Consider the following 16,106-nt stretch of genomic DNA (forward strand, 5'->3'; position numbering starts at 1 on the left):
CTTTGTGAGTAAATTAATGAATTTTGTGATTTTATTTATTTATTTATGAGATGTTGTCTCGCCCTGTCACCCAGGCTAGAGTGCGGTGGCACAATCATAGCTCCCTGCAGCCTCAAACTCCTGGCCTGCATAGATCCTTGTGCCTCAGCCTCCCAAGTAGTTGGCACTACTAGGCATGTGTCTCTGCACTTGGCCTGAATTTTATTATTTTTAAGCCATTAAGTTTTTTGGGGGGGAAGGGAAGGGGAATAATAATAATTTATACTCTAATTCCCCCACTCTAGACTTTGGAGCATCTGACCTGAGGGGAAGTTTGGATCTGTAAAACAGACACACTCCCAGGTCCATGACACAAGGAGAGAATAAAAAAACCACTCTAGGTTTAGAATTTTTGATAGATTAACTCTATCTAATTGATAAAAATGGTTCAAAGGCTGTCGCCCTCTAGGGCAAGCACACGTTCTAGGGACTTTTCAGTTTTTGCAGTGAAAGTTCTATGTTCTGATGCTCCCTCGGTCCTAGGGCAACTGGGATGGGTGGGCACCCTACGTGCGCCAAAAATGTAACTCATCCCACCTCCAAGAGGAGGAAGTAAGAGCATGGAAAGAGGCCAGGGGTACCCAGAGACAAATTCCTCTCCATGGAGAGCATGATTAGAAAAGACTATTCCCCTAATCTGACTTTTGGGCTGGAAGTCAAAGGAGCTAACCATGCAAAAACCAGGAGAAAACCATCCTAGAAACAGGGAACATCAAATACAAGGTGTAAGGTTTCTTTGAAGTAGCCAGCGCCAGAGAAAGAAAGACGAGCAGAGTTGAAAGGGATAAGTAACGAGGCTTTATTGGAGCGCTCCCGGGTGGGAGTAACGAGTTCCCGAGAAAGGGACCTGGGCGAGCCTCACGGGACCCACGGGACCCAGAGAAGCCGCCCCGCCCAGAAGTCTGAGTGGGTTTATATAGGTTTTTAGGGCTAGGGGATGGGAGTTTCTTCTGGCAGGAGATGTCGGTGTGAGGAGTGAGGAATTTCTTTGTTTCAGCTTTGGGGCCGGTATTGAGGGATAGGAGGGACTTCTTTTTTCATTAGGGAAGGGAGGGGTGCCTGCCACCAGCCTTACACAAAGGCTCTGAAGAAGGAAAGGGTTTTTGATCTCTGCACAGAACCACCCCGACAGAACTGGTGTGGTTGGAGTTACTGAGCTGGGGGACACAGATGCACTGCTGTTTGTGGAGTAGCCAGAAGCCAAATCAGGAAGGGCTTTATGAGCCTAACCATGGGAGAGAGTGCAAATTTCCTTTGAAGAAAAATGGGGTAGTACTAAAGGGTCTCAGCAGAGAGTGAGATCTTAATTACATTTCTTAAAAGTCTGCCCTGGCTGCAGTATGGAGAATGGTTTGAAGGGCTCAGAGTGGAAGCAGTAAGTCCAGAAAAAAAGACTTTTGTAGAGGTCCCAGTGAGAGATGACGGGCTCGGGTTAGGATGGTAGAACCAACAGGACCTGCTGACGGACTGGATTTGAGCGAGCAGAGAAGAAATTCACTATATCTAATGAGTTCTTGGTTTGAGCAACCAGGTGACTAATGTTGGAATTTATGAGCTGAGGAGAGCTGGAAAAAATCTTGTTCTTACACTTTCTACCTTGAATGCGTCAAGTTTTGGATGCCTTTACGACGCCCAAGTGCAGATGTCAAACAGCAGGTGAGAGGTGGCATGTGAACTCAGGAGGCAAGCCACCTGGGTCTGAATCCAGATTCTTCCAACTGTATAACCTTAGGCAAGTTTCTTAACCTCTCTCTGTCTCAGTTTTTGTCTCTGTGAAATGGAGATCATAAAGTTCCTACTGGAGAAGTAAGATTTTTTTTTTTTTTTTTTTTTTGACAGAGTCTCGCTCTGTTGCCCTGGCTAGAGTGCCGTGGCATCAGCCTAGCTCACAGCAACCTCAAACTCCTGGGCTTAAGCAATCCTCCTGCCTCAGCCTCCCAAGTTGCTGGGACTACAGGCATGCACCACCATGCCCAGATAATTTTTTTCTATATATTTTTAGTTGTCCAGATAATTTCTTTCTATTTTTTTTTAGTAGAGACAGGGTCTCGCTCTTGCTCAGGCTGGTCTTGAACTCCTGGCCTCGAGTGATCCTACCGCCTGGGCCTCCCAAAGTGCTAGGATTACAGGTGTGAGCCACCAGGCCCAGCCGAAAAGTATGATTTTTTGACAAACAGTCATATACATAGAACAGCACTCAACAACTGCTAGCTATTAATATATTTGAGTCTGGCGCTCATGGAAGGAGTTGGAATGGACATGTAAATCTTGGAGCCAGCATATATAGACGGGGTTTGTGGCTAAGGTTGTAGGTTAGCCCACACTCCCAACTTCCTTCTCCTTTGCCTTTCTCTGCTGCAGAGGGGAATTGGGGACTAGGTTCCTCAGGCTCCCTTGCAGTTAGAAGTGGCATCTGACACAGTTTGAGCTGATCAGATGGTTCCGATGAAGGGATAATGGCAGGTGGTGCTACCGTCTTCCTCACCTTGAATGCGGATGTCCCGGCTGGAAACCCAGCAGCCAGCTCGCAACAGTGAGGTCACAAGCAGCAAGGGAAGGCCACCAGGATCGCAGAGATGCGCTTCTGTGTTAGGGGGAGGCGAATCATCACCAGCAACGGCTTCTCTCAGGACTGCTTGAAAGAAATACAAACCCCTGTTTATCAAGACCCTTAGAGTTGAGTTTATTGGCACATTGTTATTTGAAGCTGACACAGTTCTTAATGCCATGAGATTCAAGGCTGTCCCTTGGTCATTAACACGTAGGCAGAGAAACAAGTGTGGCCCAGAACAGCCTGGGGTAGGCCGGTGTTCAGAGTTAGACTGGGAGAGGGGGGAGCCGCCCCGCGCAGTGGGCAGAGCCGGGCGGAGGGAGGAAGCCGAGCACCCCCGCCCCGCCCCTGCCCCATTTATACCACGGGGCCGCGCCTCCCGCCCGCCCGCAGGTGTGTGTCGCCAGGCCCGGACCATGCCCGCCGACCTCAGCGGCACCTGGAACCTGCTCTGCAGCGACAACTTCGAGGGCTACATGCTGGCCCTAGGTAGGGCAGGAGGGGCCCGCGCCGCGCAAAGGGTTCTCGCCGCCGCTCTTGGGGTCGGGGCGGAGGCGGCCAGGCCTGGCCTGTCTGTCTGTGCCCGGTCCTTCCGTCCTCCCTCGGCCCCCCGTCGGTCAGCGCCCCCAGTCCGCCCGTCCTCAGCCCCTCCGTCCACCTGTTTCCGGTCCCGGTCCCTCCGACTCTCAGCCCATCCGCCCCCCGCTCTGCGGGCCTCCAGTCCCCTAGTGCCCCTGTGTCCCCTCCATCCCCGCCCCGTGGCCAAGGCTCGGGTCCACCGCAGACTCCTAAGGAGGCAGAGGCGGACCCTCGCCCGCAGCCGCCTGGACGTCCTGCCGTGCGGTGACTGTCGCGGCGAGGTCCCCACCGCAGCCTCAGCGGCACCCGGAGCTGGTGGGGACGCAGATTCCCGCGCTCCGGCGCACGCCCCAGGCTTTGCGCGTTTTCCACCCACCCCTCCGCGTCCCAGGGGCCTCGAGAACGCGCCTCCTGGCCCCTGCGCGCCAATCCCAGCCTGGCCCGCCCTTGGCCTCACTCTGCAGAGTGGACGGATTTGAGCACCTACTGTGTGCCCAGCGCTGTCGTCCGCCTGGCGACCCGAGCAGGCTGGGGGGGAGGCCGGAGCCGCCTCCTCATTAACCGACTTGGGGCCTCAGTTTACCCATCTGTATATTGAGGGGGAGGGTCTGGCATGGGATTATTTTTCTCTTTAAAACAATAGTGGTAAAATACACATAACAAAATTTACCATTTTGATCATTTTGCAAAGGACGGGTCTGTGGTTCCGCTGGTTGTTTTTAAGCTCTCTGAGCTGTGGCGGGCTCCTCCCCTCCCTTTCTTACACCAGGCGCCAAGTAGGAAAGTATCCGCCTCCTCAAGCTGTATCTGACAGTCTGAATTTCATTTCCTCTGTTTCCTATTCAGAAGAAGGAATTAATGCTTATTTTTCCCAAAGGCAGTGAGTCCTGATATTTTACTCACCTCCCCATTCGCAGATTAATGGTGACTTGTGACCACATGTTTCCTTCCCTGGATTCTCTGGCTGGTATCTTGCTACTTGTGTGGAGGGTAAAGCTTTAAATATCAGGCTGATGGCTTTGAATTCTGTCTTGTACCTTCTTTTTGGCAATTTCCATGGGTTCGTCCGTCCTTCCTTCCTTCCTTTTTCTTTCTTTCTTTCTTTCTTTCTTTCTTTCTTTCTTTCTTTCATGAGACAGAGTCTCACTTTGTTGCCTGGGCTGGAGAGCAGTGGCATCATCATAGCTCACTGCAGCCTCCAGCTCCTGGGCTCAGGTGATCCTCCTGCATCAGCCTCCTGAGTAGCTAGGACTACAGACTAGGGCCACCACACGAAGGCTTTCCATGGATTTTTAAGCAAACCTCTTAGAGAATAGAGCAGGGAATGGAGTCAGAATCAACATTTCAAGTGTGGGAAAATATCTTGTGTTATTTGCCACCTGGATAGCTGATCTATCAGGGCAAAGCAGCCTTCTGGGTGTTGTAATTAGTACTTTTCAAATGTTGATTAGTGGAATCCTTCACCTGTCCCCAACACTGTCTTCCTTTTCTGTTTGCTCTGCTATGACCTCTTGTTTGATACTCCCCCATAATTTCAATAACAACTTATTAATTATCTGCCATTGTATTAGATCCTGGAAGCTAACAGGCTATTTATTTATATTATTTATACTTGTTTATTATCCAACTCATTTCACAAAGGATCAAGCCATGTAATATTGAGTCAATATCTTGCCTCATAACTCCTGTTTTTACTTTTGGTTCAGGTTCCAGAAAGATACTAGATCCAGAGAACACATTAACTCTTATTTGCGATCTTTTTTCCCAAAGAAATATGAATGTGGTAAAGATTTCTGGAATAGAGAGGCTATTTAGTGTAACAGAACAGAACTGGAAACTCAGGTAGCTAGCACGTTGAGTGATGGTCCATAATAGAATCAAAGTCACATAACCTCTGAGTTCCTTTAGTTTCTCCGTTGTTAAATAAGGTGGTTGAACCAGATCTGATATTCTAAATATGTCTAAATTACAAACCAAGGGGTCTCTTAGCATTTTACACAGTAGCCGAAATCAGCCTAAAAATCTACTGCCTGTTCCCCACAAGCTGGGAAGAAAATAATTTGGTACACACTGCTATTTGTGTGGCAAACACCCTCTTCTTCCTTCCATGTATAAAGAAGGAACAAATGCACAACCTATTTCCCCCAGTATGAGGGGCTTCCAAGTAGATGAGCCTGGGATCTTGTTACTCAAGGACCAGCAGGAGATCCTTAGAAATGCAGGCTCTCTTGGTGGCAGAGGACACCTGTAATCCCAGCTACATGAGAGGATAGCTTGAGGCCAGGAGTTCCAGAACAGCCTGGACAACATAGCTAGACCCCTTCTCAAAAACAAACAAAAAAATGTAGGCTCTCCTGCCTCACCCCGGATCTGTTGAATCTGAATCTTCTTTTAACCAGATTCTCAGGTGATTAACATGCAAATTAAAATTTAAGAAATAGGGCCGGGCGCGGTGGCTCACGCCTATAATCCTAGCACTCTGGGAGGCCGAGGTGGGCGGATCGTTTGAGCTCAGGAGTTCGAGACCAGCCTGAGCAAGAGCGAGACCCCACCTCTACTAAAAAAAAAAAATAGAAAGAAATTATATGGACAGCTAAAAATATATATAGAAAAAATTAGCCGGGCATGGTGGCGCATGCCTGTAGTCCCAGCTACTCGGGAGGCTGAGACAGGAGGATCGCTTGAGCCCAGGAGTTTGAGGTTGCTGTGAGCTAGGCTGACGCCACGGCACTCACTCTAGCCTGGGCAACAGAGTGAGACTCTGTCTCAAAAAAATAAATAAATAAATAAATAAAATAAAAATAAAAATAAAATTTAAGAAATATTGTGGGCTGGGCATGGTGGCTCACGCCTGTAATCCTAGCACTCTGGGAGAGGCTGAGGCTGGAGGATCGCTCGAGGTCAGGAGTTTGAGACTAGCCTGAACAAGAGCAAGACCCCGTCTCTACTAAAAATAGAAAGAAATGATCTGGACAACTAAAAATATATAGAAAAAATTAGCCGGGCATGGTGGCACATGCCTGTAGTCCCAGCTACTTGGGAGGCTGAGGCAGAAGGATCGCTTGAGCCCAGGAGTTTGAGGTTGCTGTGAGCTAGGCTGATGCCACAGCACTCTAGCCAGGGTGACAGAGCAGGACACTCTGCCTCAAAAAAAAAAAAAAAAGAAAGTGTCTGCTGCTTGGGATTTCCCAATCCAGGGGAGAGGTGGGTAACCTTGCCTACTCAAGAGCTTTGTGCACACTCGGCATTTAATACACTTAAATTGAAGGAGGAAAAAGTAAGTGATAGAAGATGTCTTACAGGGTTAGGATGTGATTAAGTATAGGGAGAAAGTGCTGTTCTTTAGATAAGGGTAGATAATGGAAACCTGTAATTCTAGGTATTAAATATTCATCAACTTAAAGTACTAGCACCTAATATTTTAAGAAGTTAGGGCAGTGTGACAACCTACATAAAGTTCACGAGCATACAAAGCAGGGCTTCTCAGTTTAAAAAGCAATTATGGGATTCGTAGAGGCACATTATCTAAATAACGAGGAAGTATGAAAATTCTTTATCTTTATTAAAGGTATTATTTTTATTTTTTTATTTTATTTTATTTTATTTTTTTTTTGAGACAGAGTCTCACTCTGTTGCCCAGGCTAGAGTGAGTGCCGTGGCGTCAGCCTAGCTCACAGCAACCTCAAACTCCTGGGCTCAAAGGATCCTCCTGTCTCAGCCTCCCGAGTAGCTGGGACTACAGGCATGCGCCACCATGCCCGGCTAATTTTTTCTATATATATTTTTAGCTGTCTATATAATTTCTTTCTATTTTTAGTAGAAATGGGGTCTCGCTCTTGCTCAGGCTGGTCTCGAACTCCTGAGCTCAAACGATTCGCCCACCTCGGCCTCCCAGAGTGCTAGGATTACAGGCGTGAGCCACCGCACCCGGCCTAAAGGTATTATTTTTAAAATTACAATATTGACTCAAACAATAAGTGAGCCATGGAGTTTTAGAATTATTCAGAATTTAGCTTCTTTTTCTTTTATGTAAGGATAGATTTTCGTACTGGAACCTGGAAGATCAATTTTGATTGTGTAGGGGAAAAAAGATTTCATCCTCACCCATCACTAGGTTCATGGCTAAAGCACCTATAACAGAAGACAGATTAACAAAGGAAAAACATGCAAATTATTTAATATAAATTTTACATGACATGGGAGCTTTCAGAAATGAAGACCCAAAGAAACATGGAAAGTTGTGTACTTTTATGTTCAGTTTGATGAAGAAGTGGATAGTTGTCGAGAAGTATGATTGGACAAAGGTGTATGATCTAATGGTCTTAGACTGGGGGAACTTAGCAAGGCCTGTTTGTTTAGATTCTTCACCGAGTCCCTATGTCTTCAGAGATAAGAGTGTTTTTCCCTCCAGGTGTAGGGAGGGCACCTCTGATATGAGGGTCTTATAACCTACATCAGAGGAATGTCAGAGAATTCTTTTCTGGCCTGCTTCATGGGAGAAGGGTGGTTGAAGGTTAGAGAGTGACCTTCCTGCTTCTGCTGTTCCCTCAAATGCCAAGGTGCCATATTTTGGGGTGGCATGTCCTGGCCAGATAATTTCTTTCTATTTTTAGTAGAGACGGTGTCTTGCTCTTGATCAGGCTGGTCTCGAACTCCTGACCTCGAGCGATCCTCCAGCCTCTGCCTCCCAGAGTGCTAGGATTACAGGTGTGAGCCACCGAGCCCGGCCCAGAATCTAATTTAAAGAGAGTTTATTCAAGTGCAAAGTTTGAGAATAGCCCAACAGAAACACTAACTCTAAAGTCAGTGTTCTGAAATGGGGAAGTTAAGGTTTCATTACTATAGACAGAGACAGAGGAGTTCTTAGCAGGGTTACAGCAGTTTTTATGCAAGGGTGGTGCATAGTTACAACAACTTGATTGGTTGTAGGCCGTGTTTCATTTTGGGAAGGGTTTGGGAAGTGTTTATAACATTTTTTACTGAGGGTGTAATAGTCATGTGTTTTCTGCCATCAGGTCTAAGCAAAGCAGGACAATAAATAGGAAGTTACCAAAAGGGTCATTCTTAATAATTAAGAAGGCAGAAAGTTTTTGTCCCTGATGTCATTTAATTCCCTCTAGTCATTGCACAGAATGAGAAAATTAAGAAAGCAAGTTAATCTATAACCTGAGAAGCAGACGTTGTAACCATATGTGACTCAGATCACAGTCACACCTCTCTCAAGGCTCAAAGTGTTTGGGGAGTTCCAAAAGCTTTTAAATTATACTTATTTTCACACTACTTAGATCTTGAAACGCTACGGTCTGGGACAATACTAAGTTATGGCCTCTTTTTCAAAAGGAGAAGTGAGGTGGATGCCGGTGAGCAGTAATGCTAAGGCTCAGTACATCAGAGAGCACCAGCAACACGCCTTGCGATGTGCCCCAGCTGGCATCTCATTTGAGGGCGGGAAAGTTCTCCCTCTTGTCTAAAAAGTAGTGTTTAGGAACTGATCCTGCGGCTCCCCAACATGCCTCTGATGTCATTCTCACCCAGCTTCTGCCAAACTGCAGGGAGAAGAAAGGTAACTTGTCCTTTGGACAAAGAAGAGCTTACTTGGAGGAGCTGGCCTGCAATTGGAGATTTCCTGGTGCACCCCACGGTAGCCAGAGAGACCCAGGGTGCAGTGCTCCAGGCAGGGAGGAGCCCTGTGTAAGTGCCCACAGATGTTGGCCAAGTGGCCCAGGTGGTGGTGTTACCAACTTGCCCCAGGTCACCGCACAAACTGGGGTTTGAAGCCAAACCCTCTTGCCTCCAAGGCCCACATTGCCTCGAGATTAGAAGTGGCTTTGGAATTAGAGGTTAACACGAACATTTGAAGCTTGGATAAGTATATGTGTGGACTTCTTTGAATCCTGCCGTAACTCGTATAGGCTCATGTACTTGCAGTAGAAGGTTCGTCACACTGCCTCCTCCTTCCTGCTCGAATGTCTTGTTTCCTGCTTAGCACAGTCTAGTGGCATGAGAAAGCAGGGTCTGACCTGGGTAAGAGCCTTATGGAATAAAGCCATTTGGGCCACTGAGGTCCTAGTAAGTGTGGACCTGATAGAAAATTGACCAGAACTTATGCTAATTCAAAGTAAATTTTGATTTCTAAAGAGGCCAGCCTTGCAACAGCAAATCTGTAAAGTGACGATGTTACAAAATGGTAGTACAAATTATAAATTTACTAACAACAAATCCCCTCAGACTTTAAAAGCATAACTGATGTAAAGTTGTTGTTAGTCTGAATTTGTTCTTGTTGGGTTTTGTTCCACTGACATAGTAGGGTTTAAGCAAAGTCAGTAGTAACTATTTTAAGTTTGGCTTGGTCATATTAATAATGGGAAACTATCTTAAGGATTTAGTCTCAATAATTAGACATTGTTGGCCGGGCGCGGTGGCTCATGCCTGTAATCCTAGCACTCTGGGAGGCCGAGGCAGGAAGATCACTCGAGGTCAGGAGTTCGAGACCGGCCTGAGCAAGAGCAAGACCTCGTCTCTACAAAAAATAGAAAGAAATGACCTGGACAGGTAAAAATATATAGAAAAAATTAGCCGGGCATGGTGGCACATGCCTGTAGTCCCAGCTACTTGGGAGGCTGAGGCAGAAGGATCGCTTGAGCCCAGAAGTTTGAGGTTGCTGTGAGCTAGGCTGATGCCACAGCACTCTAGCCCGGGCAACAGAGCGAGACTCTGTCTCAAAAAAATAAAAATAAAAAAAATTAGACATTGGTGAAAACCAGTAAAGCCTGGATCATTTGCATCTCAAACTAAATACTGGAGTTCTAGCTTTGAAAAAAAACAAAAACCCTTTTTCTTAAGATTGTTAGAACCGGTTCCCCTCGGCCCCAGGAACAGAGAGGCAGAGTCACCGAGGCTGCAAAAGGCAAAGGAGTTTATTGGCCAGCTCGAGCTAGGGTCCAAGTCCCAGAGCGCCAACGCAGTGGCCTCTCCATGAACCAGGACCCCGCCCTGGGCTAAAGGTTAAGCTTGTATACTTTTCTGTATGCTAGTTTTCACATGACACGTTAGTCTGCACACGACACACTAGTCTGCACACGACACGTTAGTCTGCACAGGAAACACTAGTCTGCACACGACACACTAGTCTGCACATGACATACTGGTCTGCACTCCATCCCCCTTTAGTTTATTTGTTCTTTTAGAAGTGGCTGATCGCGTTGGCTCCTGATTGGTTGACTCTAAGCTTCGGGCTTTTCGCGCTGGCGCCAGTTGTAGTTAACGTCATTTAGGGGAAGAGGAGGGTCTCCGACGGAGGGGGGCGGGGGCAGGGGCTGTTGTTGCATACCTTCTAGTTTTTGGTTACAAGCGATACTGGGAACACACGCCCTGCACAAGCCGTTCATGCGCTGATCATGTCTTGCCCTTCTTATCTACTTAGTTGGTTGGAGGCCCCTGGACTCTCCAGCCCTTTATCAGGAAGTAACTTGCCGTTACCTCCCCGGGGCCTTGTTTTCCTTTACTTTAGTGAAGCCTGCCATGGCTCCACTTACGCTAAGCACCAAGCCAGCAAGCCATATATACAGAAGCAGAACTAGGCTGTTAGCTTCTCACATCCAGGAAGCCTAGCCTATCATGGAGTTACCTTTGCTCTTATCCCTGTTTTTCATTTTGATTAACTATATTTATCAAACAACTAAAAGCAAGCACAGTCACAGAAGCAAAGAGCATCAGTTAGAATCAAAGAGAGCACACATTTTCCTACTATCAATTCCTGTTCTTCAAGATAAGGACATTCACACTATTGTTGAGCTTAGAAACAGAAGGGGCTGGAAGATGAGCTGCTCAGTGCTTGGCCAGGTTTCCTAGACTGGAAACGGAGATGCGAGGCCGAGGGAAGCACAGCTGGCTGTGCGTGGCTGTCCACGCCCGGGAAACACGAATCTGCTAGGTGAACACCTCGAACTGGGGATCAACCCTGGGACCAAACAACCTGCAGCGAGGCACGAAAGTCTCTGAAATGAAGATTCCTGGGTCTTTCTTTTCCATGACAGGACAGTAAATGGGAGAACCATTCCCCTAAGGTTCACGGGCATGGCCAGGGTGATGAGCAAGTGTCTGTGTTTTGGCCGCCTGCCACTTAGGTCACGTCACCTGCTCTGAACTCTCCGGGACTCCCATTTCACTCCGTCTTGCTCTGGGTTAAAGCCCAGTAGCTCACATCTCATCTCTAACTCCTTTCCTTCCTTCCCCGCCTCCGCTTTCATTCTGCTGCAGCCACCCCAGGCTCCTCCGAGTTCCTGGAACACACCGGCACACCCTTCCTCGGAGGCTGCCTGTGACTTCTTCCTGAAACTCTTTCCCCAGAAATCTTCAGGGCTCACTTCCTCCCCTCCTTCAGCTTCCTGCTGAAACGTCGCCGGGCCACCCTATTTAAAACAGCAATGCTTATGTCTAGCTACATAATGTGCTCAAAATTGCTAAGTGGAACTGGGATTCCAAAGGCCCCATCTTAGCATTCCATGTTTTCACGTGTGACTCTTCTTTAAAGCTAATTAAAGATTTCTAAGTATATAGTAGTATATGCAGGAGTGCAGTGGGTTTTTTGAGTTTTTTTTTTTTTTTTTTTCAATGTTGCTGTTGGGAAACTGTTCAAATGCTGTCTTAATTTGAAGTATAAATACGTGAAGCAGAAAAAGGGCAGAGTTGCGATTGAGGCTGCGGTGGGGACCTGAGCCCCGTCCCCTTCTCAGCCTCTGGGGGGATTCTCAGAACTGACTCTGCCATGCTCAGCTTCACGTCCATTACCTAAGGCACAGCCAGACTGATGAGTCTTTCCTGAAGCTGTGCAAGCTTTGTAATCAGGCTCTGCGTGGATATTTGCCAGGATGGCTTTGCCCGTGGATCTCAATTTGGCATCAAACAACATTGCACAAAAACACTCGCCATCAAATGCAATGATTTCGAGAACAGCTACCAAATTCTTAACTTTTGCATCTCCAGTCAACGTTCAGATTTTTTTAAAAATTATTTTTAAGGTATTGACTTTGCTACTCGTAAGATAGCCAAGATGCTGAAGCCACAGAAAGTAATTGAGCAGAATGGCGATTCTTTTACCATCCACACGTGCAGCAGCCTAAGGAACTACCTTGTTAAATTTAAAGTTGGAGAAGAATTTGATGAAGATAACAAAGGCCTGGATAACAGAAAATGCAAGGTAAAAATTAAAGTAATAACATAGGCTCTAAATTTTGCAAGGTTAACTTGGCGTTTGCTGTAGTCATACTTGAGGATCCCGCCAGAGCAAACCAACGTTTCCTCCTCTCCCTCCCGCAGAGCTTGGTCATCTGGGATAATGACAGACTCACCTGTGTCCAGAAGGGGGAAAAGCAGAACAGAGGCTGGACTCACTGGATCGAAGGGAACAAGCTCCATCTGGTACGTGCCAAATTTTTTCTTATTTTTAATGATGACACAATATTAAAGGAAATGTCAAGAGGCCATGATCAGTAATCAACTCAACTGTTTTCAGTTTTGCATGTTACTTTTGTATCTCTGCCAGAATATTCTGCCTTTTCATTTAATCTAAAAGCATTTTCCAGGTTTCTAAACAATTTTCCTGTTGCATTCACCACATATTTATTGAATGTATAAAATAGGATAGCAAACTGGCTGCATAAATATTCCAGCATGCTGATGAACTGTTATTTTCGTAATATATTTCCTTAATGTAAGTGTCCAGGTGTCCAGAAACAGTGTTTCAGGGTGTTTTCTGCTAGTGCTTAAACTCGCATACATAGAGCTTTTTGCATCTGTAGATTTATTCCCTTAGGATGAATTCACAGATGGGATCGCCGTTGTCAAAGGCACACGTATCATTGCCTCTTTGCTACCTGGATGCCTTACATCCAAAAGGGTGTAATGTACTATGCTACCAGCACTAATCAATAATTCTAAAATATAATTTAGAAGGTATAAAACTGTACCTTAAAATTTATTCATGGTTTTAAAAATGAGAATTCCTTCCTGCCATATTTATTATAATAGCTTACCTATTTTAAGTGATGATTTTGTGCTCAATTACTGTGCTAAATCCTTTGAGTGCATTATCTCATTTAGTCTTCATCACAATCCTGGGAAAGGGGCACTATTGTTCCCACTTACAAATGAAAAAACCGAAATTTTGAAATTCTGCAAAGCTGCAGAGTGGAAATTCAAATCCAGGTCTGAAAAGAATGTGGGCTGGCAACTCTGCGCCTTTTGGTCTCACTGTGTGTGTGTGAAATCTAGGTGAGACCCAAGGAAACAAAATTAGAACACTTAGCTTGAAGTTGGGTCTGGGTGGCCTTGAATTACAAAGGCATTGAAGATATTATGATTCTAGATTGACAAATCTCATACTCTTCTGACAAAAACAAAGCAAGAAACTTGCCCTTACAAAAATGTCATATGGAATTGCAAAGAAAATACAAATATGTTTGAGGATTCAGATTAGTTGGCTGTAAGAGATAATGTTCAAAATACGAGGCAGTGCCTCAAGCCTTTAATCCTAGCACTCTGGGAAGCCAAGGTGTGAAGATCGCTTGAGGCCAGGAGTTCGAGACCAGCCTGAGAAAAAGCAAGAGCAAGACCCCATCTCTACTAAAAATAGAAAAATTAGCTGGGCGTGGTGGCACACGCCTGTAGTCCCAGCTATTCAGGAGGCTGAGGCAGGAGAATCGGTTGAGCCCAGGAATTTGAGGTTGTAGTGAGCTACTATGACACCACTGCACTCTAGCCAGGGCACCACAGCAAGATCCCATCTCAATCAATATACATATACATTTGGTCTTTGTCCTGGGCTCTTGGCACAGAGCTCCAGAGTAGTAAGAGTGTCTTCTGTATGCTGAAGAGATGACTGACAGCTGAGGGCCCCTCGGTAGCGTCAGGATGGGGGCTAGACACCAGAGAAATGGAGGCAGGATTGGAGGGTTGAGACTTTCAGTCCACCTCTGGCTCTGGGGAGGAAAGAGAGGCTGGAGATTGAGCTGACCACGAATGGTCAATGATTTAATCGATCATGCCGATGGGATGACACCGTCATAAAACCACCTAAACAATAGGGTTTGGAGAGTTGCCACACTGGTGAGGACGTTGAGGTGCTGGGACCTGCCCACCTCCCATACTTTGCCCTGTGCATTCCTTCCGTCTGGCTGTTCCTGAATTGTATACTTTATAATAAACTGGTAACGGCAAGTAAAGGGCCTTTCTGAGTTCTGTCAGCCATTCTAGGAAATTATCAAACTTGAGGACAGAGTTGTGGGAAACCCTGATTTGTAGCTGGTCAGTCAGAAGTACAGGAGGCCCAGGCCTTGCGACTGGTGCCTGAAATTGGGGGCAGTGTTGTGACACTGAGCTCTTAACCTGTGGGAGCTGTGCTAACTCGGGGTAGTCAGTGCCAGAACCGAATCATGGGACACTCTGCGTCAGAGTTGGGGAAGTGGGGCTGGGAAGGACACCACGTGTTGGGTGTCAGAAGTGTTGAGAGTAAAAGCAGACGACAGGCTGACTCATTTTCTTTCTTCTTCCCTTCTTCCTTTTCCCTAGGAGATGTTCTGCGAAGGTCAAGTGTGCAAGCAGACGTTCCAGAGAGCCTAATCCGACCCAACAGCGGAGCCCACTTGTGGCTGCAGCTTAATGCTGAACCACATCGCAGAATGAACAGGAGTTAATCTGCCCCAGTTTGGTGATGGGGGGCCTTGCGGATGGAGAGATGTCACACAGTGTGTACCAGAAGTCATCTGGACTGTGGGGAAGCTGCTCACCTCCAATAAACCTGTCCAAATGACTCTGAAGTTTTTCCTTCTAAATTTAGCAAAGCCCATTACTTTTAGAAATATTTGAAAGGCTTCTAGGTGCACGAGGGACACACCAATGAATAAAATGTAATTCCTGCCTTCCAGGCCAGTGAGAAAGCTAGACAAAGCAAGCAACCTGAGCGTGTGCTAAGCACAGGTGGCTGCGAGAGCTCAGGAGGGGCAAACTTGACTCTGGGGGCTGGCAGGTGGTGGCACTGACAGGGGTCTGGGGTAGTAGAGGTGATCTTTAAGCTAAGACTGAAGCTTAGGTAACTGGTGCAACTGGGAAGCATTTTAGGTGACAGCCTAGAGGTAAGTTGGAGGGATGTTTGAAGAACTGAAAAGATCACTTTAGCTGGAGCATGGGGTATGGGGTATGGGGGAGAGAGGGATGGCAGAGGAGAGGAGTGACAGACTGAGACCCCATCACAAAGGGCCTTGAATGCCAAGTTAAAGAGGTGAGAGTTTGTCCCCCAAAGCATAGGAGGATGGTGACAGGTATTAAGCAGGGGATGTGCATGATCAGATTTGCCCATAGGAAGGAACCCAGACTGCAGAGGGGAGGAAGGAGGGCAGGAGGGGGTGCAGTAGGGAGGCAGGTCAGAAAGCCCTGGTAGAAACGTAGGGCTGAGATGCTGTCGGTCAGGAGCACCTGGAGCCCCAGTCCCCAAAATGGGGAAAGGACTCTAGGTGGGGACTGGGGAGAAACAGCTCCTTATTTAGGAAGCAGAATCCATAGGCCAAGGTGGCTGCTGAGGCATAGGGGTGGAGCAAGGGGAAGAATCAAGGCAGATGCCATATTTTGAGTTCAGGCAGCCTACAGCTGCAGGAAGGACGAAGCCCACCAGGGAGAGAGCAATGAGGGCAGAAAAAGGAAGAGGAGTTGGAGCTTAAGAGGTCTTGAGGTGCCCAGGGAGGGGGAGGCTGGGCAGATGGGTCTGGAGACATACAAATTGTCAAGCACAGAAACTGTGAGAATAGATGGGACTCTCCAGAATTTTGTGTTTCAAGTGAGAAACCTAAGGTACAAACCCTGCAAATAAAGGCTGCCCAGAAAGGCTGGATAAACAAGGATGGCACCAGGGAAGCCAGGGGAGAGAGTGTCTCGGGATCGAGGG

The 16,106-nt window shown here is 46.9% G+C and overlaps 1 protein-coding gene across 1 annotated transcript; it reads left to right on the forward strand.

Annotated features, from left to right (window-relative positions):
* The first annotated feature begins 2,975 nt into the window (after positions 1 to 2,975).
* RBP7 (retinol binding protein 7) lies at positions 2,976 to 14,979 on the forward strand. The gene is made up of 4 exons (XM_069477320.1): positions 2,976 to 3,079; positions 12,190 to 12,368; positions 12,488 to 12,589; positions 14,738 to 14,979. Exons 1-4 carry the CDS (start codon positions 3,007 to 3,009, stop codon positions 14,786 to 14,788), a joined length of 405 nt encoding a protein of 134 aa, XP_069333421.1. The 5' UTR covers positions 2,976 to 3,006; the 3' UTR covers positions 14,789 to 14,979.
* The last annotated feature ends 1,127 nt before the right edge of the window (positions 14,980 to 16,106 follow it).

This window comes from Eulemur rufifrons, chromosome 8 (genome assembly GCF_041146395.1).
Source record: "Eulemur rufifrons isolate Redbay chromosome 8, OSU_ERuf_1, whole genome shotgun sequence".
In the NCBI taxonomy this organism is placed as follows: domain Eukaryota; kingdom Metazoa; phylum Chordata; class Mammalia; order Primates; family Lemuridae; genus Eulemur; species Eulemur rufifrons.

Excerpts from the sequence above, each read along its gene's own strand:
- RBP7 (XM_069477320.1), top strand. The coding sequence starts at position 3,007 with ATGCCCGCCGACCTCAGCGGCACCTGGAACCTGCTCTGCAGCGACAAC. Across the intron at positions 3,080-12,189 it reads GGGCTACATGCTGGCCCTAG|GTATTGACTTTGCTACTCGT; the intron begins GTAGGGCAGGAG and ends ATTATTTTTAAG. Across the intron at positions 12,369-12,487 it reads TGGATAACAGAAAATGCAAG|AGCTTGGTCATCTGGGATAA; the intron begins GTAAAAATTAAA and ends TCCCTCCCGCAG.